Source organism: Caenorhabditis briggsae (genome assembly GCF_000004555.2).
Source record: "Caenorhabditis briggsae complete genome, chrV, whole genome shotgun sequence".
Lineage (NCBI taxonomy): Eukaryota > Metazoa > Nematoda > Chromadorea > Rhabditida > Rhabditidae > Caenorhabditis > Caenorhabditis briggsae.
This window is the reverse complement of record NC_013488.2, coordinates 16,188,627-16,204,591: the sequence shown is the minus strand read 5'-3', so window position 1 is coordinate 16,204,591 and position 15,965 is coordinate 16,188,627. Positions and strand designations below refer to the sequence as shown.

The following is a 15,965-nucleotide window of genomic DNA, read 5'->3' as shown; positions in this document are numbered from 1 at the left end:
TGAATTTCTGAATTTCTGAATATCTGAATTTCTGAATTTCTGAATTTCTGATTTTCTGAATATCTGAATTTCTGAATTTCTGAATTTCTGCATATCTGAATTTCTGAATTTCTGAATATCTGAATTTCTGAATTTCTGAATTTCTGAATTTCTGAATTTCTGAATTTCTGAATTTCTGAATATCTGAATATCTGAATTTCTGAATTTCTGAATATCTGAATTTCTGAATTTCTGAATTTCTGAATATCTGAATTTCTGAATTTCTGAATATCTGAATTTCTGAATTTCTGAATTTCTGAATATCTGAATTTCTGAATTTCTGAATTTCTGAATTTCTGAATATCTGAATTTCTGAATTTCTTGATTTCTGCATATCTGAATTTCTGAATTTCTGAATATCTGAATTTCTGAATATCTGAATTTCTGAATATCTGAATTTCTGAATTTCTGAATTTCTGAATTTCTGAATATCTGAATCTCTGAATTTCTGAATTTCTGCATATCTGAATCTCTGAATTTCTGAATGTCTGAATTTCTGAATATCTGAATTTCTGAATTTCTGCATTTCTGAATTGCTGAATCTCTGAATTTCTGAATATCTGAATTTCTGAATTTCTGACATTACTGCATATCCGAATTTCTGAATTTCTGAATATCTGAATATTTTCTAATTTTTAAAATCTTGAGATTTCAAATTTTTGAACTCTCAAATTTTTTGAGTTTTTTAATTTCTGAATTTCTGAATTTCTGAATTTCTGAATTTCTGAATTTCTGAATTTCTGAATTTCTGAATTTCTGAATTTCTGAATTTCTGAATTTCTGAATTTCTGAATATCTGAATTTCTGAATTTCTGAATTTCTGAATATCTGAATTTCTGAATTTCTGAATTTCTGAATATCTGAATTTCTGAATTTCTGAATTTCTGAATTTCTGAATATCTGAATTTCTGAATTTCTGAATTTCTGCATATCTGAATTTCTGAATTTCTGAATTTCTGAATATTTTCTAATTTTTAAAATTTTGAGATTTCAAATTTTTGAGTTTTCAAATTTTTTGAGTTTTTTAATTTCTGAATTTCTGAATTTCTGAATTTCTGAATTTCTGAATATTTTCTAATTTTTAAAATTTTGAGATTTCAAATTTTTGAGATTTCAAATTTTTGAGTTTTCAAATTTTTTGAGTTTTTTAATTTCTGAATTTCTGAATTTCTGAATTTCTGAATTTCTGAATTTCTGAATTTCTGAATATCTGAATTTCTGAATTTCTGAATTTCTGAATATTTTCTAATTTTTAAAATTTTGAGATTTCAAATTTTTGAGTTTTCAAATTTTTTGAGTTTTTTAATTTCTGAATTTCTGAATTTCTGAATTTCTGAATTTCTGAATATCTGAATTTCTGAATTTCTGAATTTCTGAATTTCTGAATATCATAAGAAAGGATGTCTTTTAGGCTTTTAAAGCTCATATAGATCTTCAAAAATACTATACAAAAAATGAAAGGAGTTACAGTAATATGTTTTAATGTTGCCTACCGAAACAAACCTGTAATGAATTTCTGAATTTCTGAATATCTGAATTTCTGAATTTCTGAATATCTGAATTTCTGAATTTCTGAATTTCTGAATTTCTGAATTTCTGAATATCTGAATATCTGAATTTCTGAATTTCTGAATTTCTGAATATTTTCTAATTTTTAAAATTTTGAGATTTAAAATTTTTGAGTTTTCAAATTTTTTGAGTTTTTTAATTTCTGAATTTCTGAATTTCTGAATTTCTGAATATCTGAATATCTGAATTTCTGAATTTCTGAATTTCTGAATTTCTGAATTTCTGAGTTTCTGAATTTCTGAATTTCTGAATTTCTGAATTTCTGAATTTCTGAATATCTGAATTTCTGAATTTCTGAATTTCTGAATTTCTGAATTTCTGAATTTCTGAATTTCTGAATTTCTGAATTTCTGAATATCTGAATATCTGAATTTCTGAATTTCTGAATATCTGAATTTCTGAATTTCTGAATTTCTGAATATCTGAATTTCTGAATTTCTGAATATCTGAATTTCTGAATTTCTGAATTTCTGAATATCTGAATTTCTGAATTTCTGAATTTCTGAATTTCTGAATATCTGAATTTCTGAATTTCTGAATTTCTGCATATCTGAATTTCTGAATTTCTGAATTTCTGAATTTCTGAATATCTGAATTTCTGAATTTCTGAATTTCTGAATTTCTGAATTTCTGAATTTCTGAATATCTGAATTTCTGAATTTCTGAATTTCTGCATATCTGAATTTCTGAATTTCTGAATTTCTGAATATTTTCTAATTTTTAAAATTTTGAGATTTCAAATTTTTGAGTTTTCAAATTTTTTGAGTTTTTTAATTTCTGAATTTCTGAATTTCTGAATTTCTGAATTTCTGAATTTCTGAATTTCTGAATTTCTGAATTTCTGAATTTCTGAATTTCTGAATTTCTGAATTTCTGAATATCTGAATTTCTGAATTTCTGAATTTCTGAATATCTGAATTTCTGAATTTCTGAATTTCTGAATATCTGAATTTCTGAATTTCTGAATTTCTGAATTTCTGAATATCTGAATTTCTGAATTTCTGAATTTCTGAATTTCTGAATTTCTGAATTTCTGAATTTCTGAATTTCTGAATTTCTGAATATCTGAATATCTGAATTTCTGAATTTCTGAATATCTGAATTTCTGAATTTCTGAATTTCTGAATATCTGAATTTCTGAATTTCTGAATATCTGAATTTCTGAATTTCTGAATATCTGAATATCTGAATTTCTGAATTTCTGAATTTCTGAATTTCTGAATTTCTGAGTTTCTGAATTTCTGAATTTCTGAATTTCTGAATTTCTGAATTTCTGAATATCTGAATTTCTGAATTTCTGAATTTCTGAATTTCTGAATTTCTGAATTTCTGAATTTCTGAATATCTGAATTTCTGAATTTCTGAATTTCTGAATATCTGAATTTCTGAATTTCTGAATTTCTGAATATTTTCTAATTTTTAAAATTTTGAGATTTCAAATTTTCTGAATTTCTGAATTTCTGAATTTCTGAATATCTGAATTTCTGAATTTCTGAATTTCTGAATATCTGAATTTCTGAATTTCTGAATATCTGAATTTCTGAATTTCTGAATTTCTGAATTTCTGAATTTCTGAATTTCTGAATTTCTGAATATCTGAATTTCTGAATTTCTGAATTTCTGCATATCTGAATTTCTGAATTTCTGAATTTCTGAATATTTTCTAATTTTTAAAATTTTGAGATTTCTGAATTTCTGAATTTCTCACGGAATTTACTGAGTATCTGATTTTTTGAACTCTCATCAACTATTCTGGGCAAATTCAAGTAACAAATTCGTATGCCCTTATCAGTTATTTGTTTTATTTTTGATGTCATTTTTTCTTTTATTGTGTGCAATAAAACTTCTAATATTAGATGTTGATTCACCCTTATTGTTTCAGAGAAAAAATGTAGAATTTTCAGAAATTTCGGATTTTGGGATTTCTTAAAATTCGAAAAATGACAGACATCTGAAAACGGTGCCACAATTTTAGAATTCGATGGTTTGTCCGAGTTTCTAAATTTCGAAAATTTTGAGTTTCAAACTTTTGACATTCCAGGAATCGCTGATATTCTAAGTTCTGATTTTTCCTGGAATATTCTATGTTGCTCGATTTTTCTGTCTGTATTTTTATCGAAAACAATTCCTGAATCAAGATGTTTGTTCATGACTCCCATGTAAACTGTCATTTTCGCTTTAATTCTGAAAAAAGAGACACCAGCATAAAAAACGTTCAACAAGAAGTTAAGCATCTATAGGTGGTGTCTGATTGCAACAGCGAAAACCTTTTCCCAAATACATTGAAATCATCCAAACGATTAAAGAGAGTATTGCAGATCCTAAACAGAACCCTGGCAAATAGCCAATCTGAAAAATGAATTTCAAATTGAGTTGAAACTCCCCGAGTAATTTTTAAAATTGAATTTTACCTCGTATTTCCTCTCCCGAACACTGAAATCCGTTCTGATTAAAGTGACTGCTCCTGAAGTGAACAATGCAGATATAAATACCATGAGAGCAAGAATAAGGAGATATTTGCAAGCCCGAATCGTGTATCCAGTTTTGAAGTCTTCTCTTCTGAAATCATTGATGATGCTCACTAAACAGAGAATCCCCAGTAGGAAGTTTTTTGGAGAATAAAAACTCAGAGTTTCGGAATTTCATAAATTTTAAAGTTCTGAGATATCCTAATGAAGGGACCTCGTCCCTTTCAGTTGATCGAAAAAAAACCGAAACAAACGGACACACAGAAAAATTTGCATATTTCGAAGTAGTTTTCGGGACTTACACAGCAATCATATAACAGCCAATCGCGGGTATAAATGCCAAAAATGCTATGTAAAGCTCAACAGTTGCAGCTTTAATCCATCCGGTGTCACCCTGAAAGTACGAAAATTGCATTAATTTGATAAGGATATCAAGCTCTCTCTCTCTCTCTCTCTCTCTCTCTCTCTCTCTCAATAAATAAAGTTGCTTTTGGAGTGCCTTTCTGAGAAATAAAAAAGAAGAGCGGAGCAACAAACCAAAAAATAGGTCGAATCGCGCAGAAGGCGTGCCAGCCAGTTTTTGAAACACCATAGGAAACAAGCCGCTATTAATTTTACTCTGAACACTCCACTGAGAAATATATTATTCCCAGATAGGTCTGTTAACTCACCGAATGCCATGGAAGAATCCCCCTTGACTCTCCATCATTTGTCATCCAATGTGGTGTGAATAATCCGACTCCTTGAGCAGCCCAGCTGATAATTAGCATAAGACCGAGAGCGTACAACTTCCAATCCATTTTTGCAAAATTATAAAGTTCGGAATGTTCGATAGGAAAATATATAGTACTCCTTTATCACGGATTTTTCGTGTTCTTGATGTCACTTCTCCGGGAAGTTGTCTGTTTGAAATATTCTGGACAGTCGAATCAAAAAGTTAGTCACTCCTATTGATAAAATGTGGTTGGTAAGATTTTATCGTTTCTGATGTACTGTGGACATCACACTCGAAGCAAAAATTGGTAATATCAAAAAATGCGTGTCATAATTTCAGAGCACTTTTATAGTGGGCACATTTTTTATGCTTTGTGCAGGAATCGAGATAATATAGCTATAGGGTGTCATCGAGCCTATACGGAAGTTATCTTCTTTAAAGACTACAGTAACCAAAGGCTAGGTTATCGAAAAATAACACTTAACAACCAAACTTACACTCCTGAAAATGCCAAACATAATCTGAAAGAGACGTTTTTGTCTGATGTCATTATGCTTTCCTCGAAACTTTCGTAAAAATCTTTATGACCATTCAAATTTTATGAGCTCTGATTCATATTTCTTCATATTTCCAGAGAGGGAGTCGCTCCGAATTTCGAGAGTTTCTGAATAAAAACCAATTTCGTCTTGATTGATAATTACTCACATTAAAATAATTTTTATCAGTTTGAGTCACTTTTTTGGGTGTAGAGAAATTTTCGAGTTTCTGTTTTTTGGGATTCCAGAAATTTCTGAAACTCTGAACGATTTTAAACCTGAATTTCCTGAAATCTCTCAAATTTCTCATCTTCCTCGAATTTCTAAATTTTCATCAGTAATAACATCCTGGATCAAGATTACTGTTCACATCCTGGATCAAGATTACTGTACCTATTTTTCTACATTTCCTGTGAATTCCGAATTGCCGATATTGTTGGAATTTTTGGTTTTCTGCATTTATAAAAATTTTCTGGATCTGAATATTCATCAACAGCAAAATCTTGAACCTATGTAAATTGCCATTTTCCAATTCATTTTATTTTGCAAAAAAAATATACACACGGCATAAACAATTACTTTCAACAAAACATTTATGCATCTATAGGTGGTGTCTGATTGCAACAACGAAACGCTTTCGCCAAATACATTGAAATTATCCAGATGATTAAAGAGAGTACTTCAGATACTATATAGAACCCTGGCGAATAACCAATTTAAAAAATGAATTAGGAATTTTTTACCTCGTATTTCTTTTGAATAACATTGATGTCAGTAGTAATTGAAACGACTGGTCCTGTAGTGAAAATTAAAACTCCAAATGCAAAGAAACTGAGAAGACCGAGATATTTGACAGCCCGAATCGTATATTCAGTTTTGAAAGCTTCTCTTCTGAAATCAGGGAAAATGTTCACTGAACACTGATAATTGCCAGTAGGGAGTTCAAAAACATTTTCTGGATTTCACAATCTCGAAATTTTAGAAATACAAATATCCTGAGATCCGAATCGAGGACTCGCGTCAATTTGAGTTATTCGAGTGCTCTGATAGACGACTCGCGTTTGAACTCAATGATTTAATTTTCTGTTAGAAATATCAAAAACTATCAGTGTGAGGACACTCTCATAAAAATTTTTGTGATTACTCAAACTCCATGAGATCTGATTCATATTTCTTCAAATTTCCAGATAGGGAGTTGCCCTGAATTTTGAAAATTTGTGATCAAAAATGGTGTATTTTAGTACGGTCGAACTGCATTTATGCTTTTCAGGTCTGTTCGAACTTTGTAACTCAACCAAATTCAATGATGTGTTGAAATGATAAGACAAGATGTGGAGCAAAATTATGAATCATATTTTCGAAGGCAAACTTATTCTAGAGAAGTAAATATTTTGATACTCAAATTTTTCAAAAGTCTGCTACAGTAATTGAAATAAATTTAGATCAGTGTGTAAATATGGAATTTCGCCGTTTCACTTTTTCAGACCTCACTTTGAGCTCAATTATCTCGAGTTCCATCAGATAAAGGTGGGGGGAATGAAGAAACAAAAGGAGCGGAACGACCTGAAAAACGGTCATACGTTAAAATAAATCTGAAAAGTGATAAATGCTGATAAGAATAGTTGTAACATGGGTAATTTGAAGACTCCCCGTAAACAAAAAATCCCAAAATTAAGACGTACATAGTTTTTGTTCGGAAAATTTCGAAAGTCGACTTCCGATCTGGAAATTTTAAGAAACGTGAATCAGAGCTCATTTAAAATATTAATGATCATACGATTTTTCTGAAAATGTTGAGGAAAGCAAAATAACATCAGAAACTACTATTTCAGAAACTGATTACGGTACTCTCTACACATAAAAGTTATTTTCAACAATTTTCAAAATTTCCTTTATCGAATATCTTTATCGAATATCTTAATGGTTTCCAAGAATTCAAAAAAATAGTTTCAACAAAAAGAAATCCCCATTTTGCTGCTTTTGTTAAAAAATCTTTTCAACAAACATGGTCTCCGAATACATTTCAATCTCTCAATTTTACAGTTTCTGGACCAAACTTTTAGAATAATTTTATTGAAAGTATCAATTTGATACAAAAATTCATCAGCAATCACAGCAACTCTTTCTTGCCAAATGAATAGACAAGCCAACGATTCCCAACGAAAGGATCGCAGAAGAAACACAAAGCCATGCAGAGTATCCGAGCTGAAAATTGAAATAGTTTAATCAAGTTTAATCAAGATTTTTTGATAAATCTCATCGGAAAGTCTACCGTATTTCCTCTAATAGAAGCCCACCCAAGCCGTCAGCTTTGAACTCAATAATCTCAATTTCTGTGAAAGATATCGAAATTTTGTCTACTGATAAAATACTTGTCATATTATCACCAAGATTTTATCTTCAAGCTAAGTTTTGATATCTATCATTGGAAGCGAGATAATCGAGCTCCAAGTGCACGCTCAATGGGCTTAGAAAATTAGAAAAAATACGGTATCAATCTTTGAAACAAAAAAAGACGAGTTTTTGAGCAAAAAAGGTCGTTCCGCTCCTTTTGTTTCTTCATTCCCTCCACCGTTAAGTTAAATTATCTCGATTTCTGGAAGAGATATTAAAAAGATGTCTACTGATAAAATGTTAGTAATGTTCTAACAAACATTTTATCAGTCTCTCATAGAGTTCTATTAAAAGTGAAACTCACAGAATAATCACAGCGACCACAATAAGAATTGAGGCTAACTGCAACCATAATTACACATGCTACAATTAATGCAATTGCTATAAGAGCAAGACCCGCAATAACTAAAAAAGGTGTTCGGTTGGAATTTGTGAATCCCTGATTACATATTAATCTACTGAAAAAATTATTGTTTTTTGAAAGGAAGAAAAACAAGTCTTACGTATTGACTCCAAAGATAATGAGCATTCCTATATAGCATCCAACTGGAAGGTTGATGAGAATACCTGCTACATCTATCCATGTTAAAACCTGATGAGATTTACATTTAAAAAATTTTAAGAAACATTGTTCTGAAATCTCAGTTTTTTAAAACAAAATCTTTTAAAATTTAATGCTTAAGATTCCAGAACGTTCATACTCACTGGAAGATTCCCATTGCCTACGATCCATCCAGGTGTATAAGTTCCAACAATATCCAGAATTGAGCAAATAACAATTAGGAACCCAAGAAGAAACAACGACGCGTTCATTGTAGTAAAAATGACAGAAATTGAATGTGAGAGGAAGAGTCAAATGTCTTATCAATGCTCTTCCTGATTCCTTTTTATGTCATGGAGGTTTTATCAATTTGTTAGCGACACTCTTTTTATGGATTCAGCGTTTTTCGAAATGCTGATTCATCTGTTTGTTTGGCCGGAGGGTTTGAATATTGAAAAAAAAACCGTACAGTCTGTATTAGAAACTGTCCCTAATAGAAGGGCCCTCGGGAAATACCTATCTAATACGGTTTATACTTTCAACCGGAAATCGGTAACAATATGGTTTGAGTTTTTTAGGATGAATGTTTTTGAAAATTGCTGAGAAATGAAGTTTCGTTCCATGAGAAATAACTAAACGGCGGACCGGCATTAGAAAAATCTCTCTAATATAAGGGCAAAAACTTTGTCAATACAGTAAGCCCGTACTAAAATACACCCAAAAACGTGACTCAAACTGATAACCAACAAATTTAATGTGGGCAAATTATCAATTAATCGCAAAATCAAGACGAAATTGGTTTTTGACCAGAAATTCTCAAAATTTGGGGTGACTCCCTATCTGGAAATTTGAAGAAATATGAATCAGAGCTCATAAAATTCAAATGAGTACAAGGATTTCTACGAAAGTGACGACAGAAGTAAAACTTGTTAGATGAGGATAAAATCGGAGTTTTTTGTGTGCATTTTTTGGCGGTGTTCAGTGATCGATGTTTGTACCATTTACCTTTTCATGTATCTATCGTACCCTTCCATGAATGAGTAGCAGATGTGTGCGACGGCGTAGCTCAATCGGTTAATGCCAATCATCATTATTTGGCCCACGAACGAGAACTTCTCAAGGATCTGGCTTAAAAACAGAATCTTCTAGAATTTTTTTCATTTTGCACAACCGTTTTTGAATAAATTTCGAGCGAGAATAAACTGAATTCTCAAATGAGATTTCTCAGGAAAAAAACTCTCCAAAATAGGCCTTCTGGGGGTGCATCGGAACAAACATCGACACTTTTCAGGACAGTATTTCATTGCCAGGCTCGAAAATTTCATCTCCGGATGATATATCAGATCCTGGACTGGCTCAGTATGCGAGAAAATTTGCTACGGTCTCGATATTTGACCCTTATCACAAAATTCCATCATTCAATTTCATAAAATTCAGCAGTTACTCGAGTGACTCAATGAATTTCGAACTGTACTGATACTGATAACAAGAAACCCGGAGAAATGACATCAAGTCTCCAACGAAAAAGTTCGCCTATTTATTCGGACAACTCCTCCTGTTGCATTCATTTTCTATATCAAAAAATGGATGGCTCATTGGTTGCTCTTGGTTTCCTAGTCGGAATTTGTGCCACACTAAATGGTGTCGGCGTATTCACGCAAGCATGGATTGTAGATACAGTAACCGAAAGAGGGTACTCTATTAGTGCTTCAATTGGAATTGTTCCTTATTATCAGGTGAGTGGAAATCTTTCATTTTTTGGAACGTTTTGGTATTTTCAGGACGATCCAGGATGGCTGAAAGCTGGAAGTGTTCTCATCTGCTCCTCCTTTTGTTTCTTCATTACCCTCTCCATTTGGTATATTGTCAACTTGTGAGTTTTTCCGGTGCATACATTTTTCGAAAAAAGGAAACCCAATTTTTCGAAGAGGCCCCTGAACGGGTTAGATTCGCTCCTCCAATTCCATGAGACTCTGAAATGGGCATAGAACCGGAAGCCTTGTTTTTTGGCTCTGAATGATTTGATAAATTTCAGAATAATTATCAACCGATTTGGATATACACCTCGAGTCCGCCGACTCTTCTATTCAATTGCTTTTGCCGCTATTATGGTAATTGGCTTCACTGTCGTTGCTGTTATTCTGGTTGGAGCGAATATCGCCACTTATAGTGATGGAGCCGAAAAGTTTTCGGTGAGTTTGGGAGTACGGTGCGGCACCTCTGATAGTTGACTTACAATTTTATTTCTTTGAGAAGCCTCCTTGAAAAGATTCAAAGCCTTTTTTGCTCAAAAACTCGTCTTTTTTTGTTTGAAAGATTGATACCGTATTTTTTCTAAATTTCTAAGCCCATTGAACGTACACTTGGAGCTCAATTATCTCGCTTCCAATGAGAGATATCAAAACTTAGCTTGAAGATAAAATCTTGGTGATAATATGACAAGTATTTTATCAGTAGACAAAATTTCGATATCTTTCACAGAAATTGAGATTATTGAGTTCAAAGCTGACGGCTTGGGTGGGCTTCTATTAGAGGAAATACGGTAGACTTTCCGATGAGATTTATCAAAAAATCCTTAACAACTTGATTAAACTATTTCAATTTTCAGCTCGGATACTCTGCATGGCTTTGTGTTTCTTCTGCGATCCTTTCGTTGGGAATCGTTGGCTTGTCTATTCATTTGGCAAGAAAGAGTTGCTGTGATTGCTGATGAATTTTTGTATCAAATTGATACTTTCAATAAAATTATTCTAAAAGTTTGGTCCAGAAACTGTAAAATTGAGAGATTGAAATGTATTCGGAGACCATGTTTGTTAAAAAGATTTTTTAACAAAAGCAGCAAAATGGGGATTTCTTTTTGTAGAAACTATTTTTTGAATTCTTGGAAACCATTAAGATATTCGATAAAGGAAATTTTGAAAATTGTTGAAAATAACTTTTATGTGTAGAGAGTACCGTAATCAGTTTCTGAAATAGTAGTTTCTGATGTCATTTTGCTTTCCTCAACATTTTTGGAAAAATCGTATGATCATTAATATTTTAAATGAGCTCTGATTCACGTTTCTTAAAATTTCCAGATCGGAAGTCGACTTTCGAAATTTTCCGAACAAAAACTATGTTCGTCTTAATTTTGGGATTTTTTGTTTACGGAGAGTCTTCAAATTACCCATGTTACAACTATTCTTATCAGCATTTATCACTTTTCAGATGTATTTTAACGTATGACCGTTTTTCAGGTCGTTCCGAACTTGTGTAACTAGTGTCATCCACCTGAATTGAGTGATGTGTTGAAATGATAAGACTAATCATTACAAAACATATGAATCATTTTTTGAAAGAGGCATTCAGAATGGAGTTAAGAAATTCAACAAAATCAGTCTCCGAAAAAGTAGAAAACTCGAATTTTGAGAACCTGATGGATTACTGTACCTTAAAAAAAAACTTTCAGCGCTCTGGTTCCTTCTGATTACTATCTTCATCTGACTCATAGGCAATCTCAGAACTTTCCAATTTTCAAAACATTTCAAATTCTGAAGAGAAACGTTTCCTGATCGGTTTCAGATGCATATTGCGTAAAATTGAATAAGATGTTTCTTGAAATCAATTCTGGACGGTTTCAGTCAAATTTTACACGTCTGACAAACTAGTGATCCGATTTCTGCCATTCTCGGCTGGAAGCAGCAAAAACCATTTTTAGAAAAATAGCCTTTATATCATGGGATACAAAATTGAAGTTATACTTGTTTGCTGTTTCAGCTGGAGCGTTGACTTCTGCGGCTTGCATCGGACAGCCAGTGGTCGGAGGAGTAGTAACTGCTGGAGATGGATCATTCTGCGCTGTTGGTGAAGTCGGACTCGTGCTACGGTATTTTGGCGCGCTTGATTTACGACAGTGACGTGTCCTGGAATAAACTTCAAAAATTTCCAATGCTATGTGTGCCCATAATAATTCCGTGGGTAGCGCGTGCGCGCTATATGCGTCGGCGCTGGGCACGACTGGTCGCCGGTGGTCGCACCCATATAGCATCCATATAGCATGTACGCTTTTCCCATGAAAGCGGCAGTCCCCCAACGACACTCCGTTATTACGCTAGTGCGCGTTGTTTAGCAAAATTTTTCACCGCCGATCTTGATCAATTTTTCGATCATATTGATCATATTTCCTGCTTTCAAAGAACTTCTCACTGTTTTCACATCTAAAAATTATGGCTAACGAAAATAAAACTTGTTCTTAGTAAAGAAATTGGTAAAATTTTTGACAAAATCCGGTTTTTCTTGAAATTAGGACTTTTCTGTTTTACTTCGGAATAAGCGGAATAATATACTTTTCAGGTGGCATGAAGGTTGGTTGGTAAGTTTTCCGATTATTACGAAGTAAAAGTAGGAAAAAATCCGAGAAACACACAATTATTTCGAAAACAAAATTATGCGAATTAATGCCAATTTCAAGACTTTGTTGAATTTTTTTCAAGTTTTCTATATCACAATTTTGAAGGAAAAATTTATTATGTTATTTTTAACTTCCTGTCATAATTTTTCTTGTTGTGAGAAAATTCTGTGAAAACTGGAAAAATGGTCACTCTGTGAAATCTGAAAGGGAAAATGAACGATATTGGAAGATCTGAACAAAATCACATCTTATTACAACTATAGTTAGATGAATTAATCCGTATAAGAGCATCGCCAATACGACCTGAAATAGTAGATGAAATATGGACGCGTCATGCCCGATCTCGATGGCGCGTGCGCGCATATAGCGTACTATATGCGCGCAAACGGTGTACCTATGTCGTCCATATGAGGCGCCGCGCCAACGCATATACCATGTGCAGCCGTTACCCTGTGAATAAGAAGTTTAAACTCTCTCAACGTAAAAGAAAGCTCATAGTAAGTTTTTTGCGTAACATTTATCTGTTTTCAAAAATGATGAGTGGCCGGTTATTAAAAAAAAAAGTTTTTGTGACATTTCTTAATTCTGCGTAATTGAAAATAGGAAAATCTGGTGAAAATGTATCAAAAAATAGAATAGAACATTAGGAAAAAATCGCGTAAAATATCAAATTTCCAATAAATTTTCTTTTCGAAATTGTTATTCGTTACCCTTGCTTGAAAAAATAAAATTACCACTTAATTATTTTAAAAATAGAAAAATGTCACGCAAAAAGTAAAAAAAATCGTGTGTCCGGAATATCCAGGAAGGTTAAACCATTGTTACAAGCGGGCTGCCCCGGGCAGATGGCGGGCCGGCTGATAACTTGTCCCTAGAACGAGATATTTAGAGAGTTTAGCTTCCAAATGATGGATCTCGACAAGGCCTATCACGCCTATATCATCCAGGCCTTAGTCCATTCCGTTAACATGCCGAAACCGGGGCTTGAATGACAATTTTGGACTAACTTGCCAAAAAGCAGATTTTTCGTTCAAACACATTTTTCGACATGCTATCGGTCTGGAATCCGGCTCAAATAATATAGGCGTGATGGGCCCGGTCGAGATCTATCATTTGGTACCAAAACCGTCTGGATATCTCATTCTAGGGACAAGTTATTAGCCCCCGCTAGATGCCCTGGCCAGCCCGCTTGTATCTACGGGTCGAACTTCTATTAGGTTGGCTAAAAAATAATGCGCGGCGCGTTTGTCGGAACGTACTTCTCTATCCAGAAAATTTCCTTCCTGTCATAAAGAAAATATTTCTGCTTTCTCTTTGTTTTATTCGAAAGAGCGTTTCTTTGCGCATCGTTTGATATATAATCTTAATTTGTCATTTTGTTTTTTCAATTAGGAATTTCATTTAGAAAATGTCATGCCAAAAAATGCGCTGGAGGGTATAAATTTAAGTTGGTCAAAAATGCCGCTGAAGCTCTTCGTTCTCTCTCAAAAGTATTCAAACATGATTTTCTATAGGCGAATCAATGTCGACGCTGATTTAAACGTTTTCATAATGGCGATGAAAGCTTGGAAGACCTTGAATACACCGTTCGACCGAAAATCATTGACAGTGAGCTCCCGAGGGACGCAAACGAATCTAATTCTTGTCAAACAACTCGAAGTCTTGCAGAACATTTTCCTTGGACTCATGGTACCATCGAAAGCCATTTGCACAAATTGGAAAGTAGAACAATTGCGGATAGTTTTTTCTACACGAACTCTCTCCTCGTACTTATCGAAATTCTCCTTCTTCGCTCGAAGAATATCGCCTTTTTTGATTCCCTTGTTACGTCGGACGATAAAGGGATTCAAAACGATAATACTACTTAAAATAGACAATGGTTGTCCCCCGGAGAACCGACCAAAACAACTCGAAAACAGAGATACACGGAAAGAAGGTGATGCTGTGTTTATGGTAGAAGAGCGAGAGTCTTGTACATTTTGAAGTTCTGGGAAAAGGTCTAACAGCCACTACTGAACTCTACCAATTATAATTAGACCAAATGCAGCAAGCGTTGAAACGTCAAGGTGTGAATACACCAACGACAAAATTCATTCGTAATGCTCGTCCCCATGTGTCAATAGTCGCTCAGCAGAAAATCGAAGAATTGGGCTGAGAAGTTCTCCCTCATCCGCCAAATAGCCCTGATTTAGCACTTTCCGATTTACACTTACTCAGATCGATGCCACCCTTATTAGCCGAGAACCACTTTGAAAGCCGCGTTGAGACCGAAAAATGGGTGGTCGCCTACTTTAAGTCGCAGCCAACGGAGTTCTTTCACAGCGGAATCCATTCTTTGCGCGGACGTTGGAGACAAGTAACTGATGATGATGGCGAATACCTTTTGAATTGGTCTTGTCTACTTTCTTTTTTATAACAAATTGAATTGATCATAAAAACACGCATTATTTTTTAGCCAACCTAATAAATTCCGATTTTCAATGTATTGAAACTTTCAAAAAACTAACTGATTGAGTTTAAAAATACCCAATTTCAGTCAACTCGTCCATATCCAGGTCTCTCCAAAGAACGAGATTATCTATTTCCAAATCTTCTTTTTCTCGGATTCCAATTTTCTTATCTCTCTTCATCTCCGCAAGGACACCTGTATCCAGAATCTTCTTTTTTACTTTTGTATATTCGTTTTCTTGTTTGGCTGGGGTATAAATGTTTATTCTTTTCTTTTGTATATTGTTTGATCATATTAAAATCATTTTATAGTTTTGAAAAATGTGTACATGGAAAAAAGAAAAATTTTAATGTTGACAAAAAATTGTTTTGAAATCAAGAAATCCGATGTAACGTGTTTCTTTTATACCCGCAAGTCTGAATGCACTGAATTTAATCCTTTTCACCTTCCTCATTTTTTCTCTGATTTGCAGACAACTTTTTTTCAGACATTACATCATGAAAATTTGTTTTCTGTAATTCAATGCATACTTTAAAAGAGCAAGGCTATCAAATTTCCTTTTTCAAAGATCATTAATTCTTTTCTGACTAGACTTTTTGTATACTAATCTTTCAAATCTCCCATGGACTTTTAGAAAAAAAATCTAAAGAATCTAGATCTCATGATTTTTGAAAGGAAAAATCGCCGACAAGTTCTTCTTTCTCACCGCCCGTATTTTAAAGAATTCTTGATGACGTCACTTATTTTTTAATCTTCGTTTTCCATCTAAAACTATCAGATACATTTGTTCCTTTAGTTCTCGTTTTAAATTCACTGATTTTTTTTTGCGATCTTTTTGGTTTTGTTTTTGTTTACCATTTTTTT

At 33.2% G+C, this 15,965-nt stretch overlaps 3 protein-coding genes across 3 annotated transcripts; 1 reads left to right on the top strand and 2 right to left on the bottom strand.

Annotated features, from left to right (window-relative positions):
- Positions 1-3,834: 3,834 nt before the first annotated feature.
- Positions 3,835-4,876, bottom strand: CBG17092 (the record flags this gene model as incomplete). Its single annotated transcript, XM_002638113.1, has 4 exons — positions 3,835-3,957; positions 4,020-4,167; positions 4,379-4,470; positions 4,748-4,876. 4 exons carry the CDS (start codon positions 4,874-4,876, stop codon positions 3,835-3,837), a joined length of 492 nt encoding a protein of 163 aa, XP_002638159.1.
- Positions 4,877-7,430: 2,554 nt separating this feature from the next.
- Positions 7,431-8,534, bottom strand: CBG17091 (the record flags this gene model as incomplete). The annotated part of the gene is made up of 4 exons (XM_002638112.1): positions 7,431-7,532; positions 8,026-8,179; positions 8,225-8,313; positions 8,427-8,534. 4 exons carry the CDS (start codon positions 8,532-8,534, stop codon positions 7,431-7,433), a joined length of 453 nt encoding a protein of 150 aa, XP_002638158.1.
- A 1,311-nt stretch (positions 8,535-9,845) lies between these two features.
- Positions 9,846-10,972, top strand: CBG17090 (the record flags this gene model as incomplete). Its single annotated transcript, XM_002638111.1, has 4 exons — positions 9,846-9,998; positions 10,044-10,135; positions 10,298-10,454; positions 10,871-10,972. 4 exons carry the CDS (start codon positions 9,846-9,848, stop codon positions 10,970-10,972), a joined length of 504 nt encoding a protein of 167 aa, XP_002638157.1.
- Positions 10,973-15,965: the final 4,993 nt, after the last annotated feature.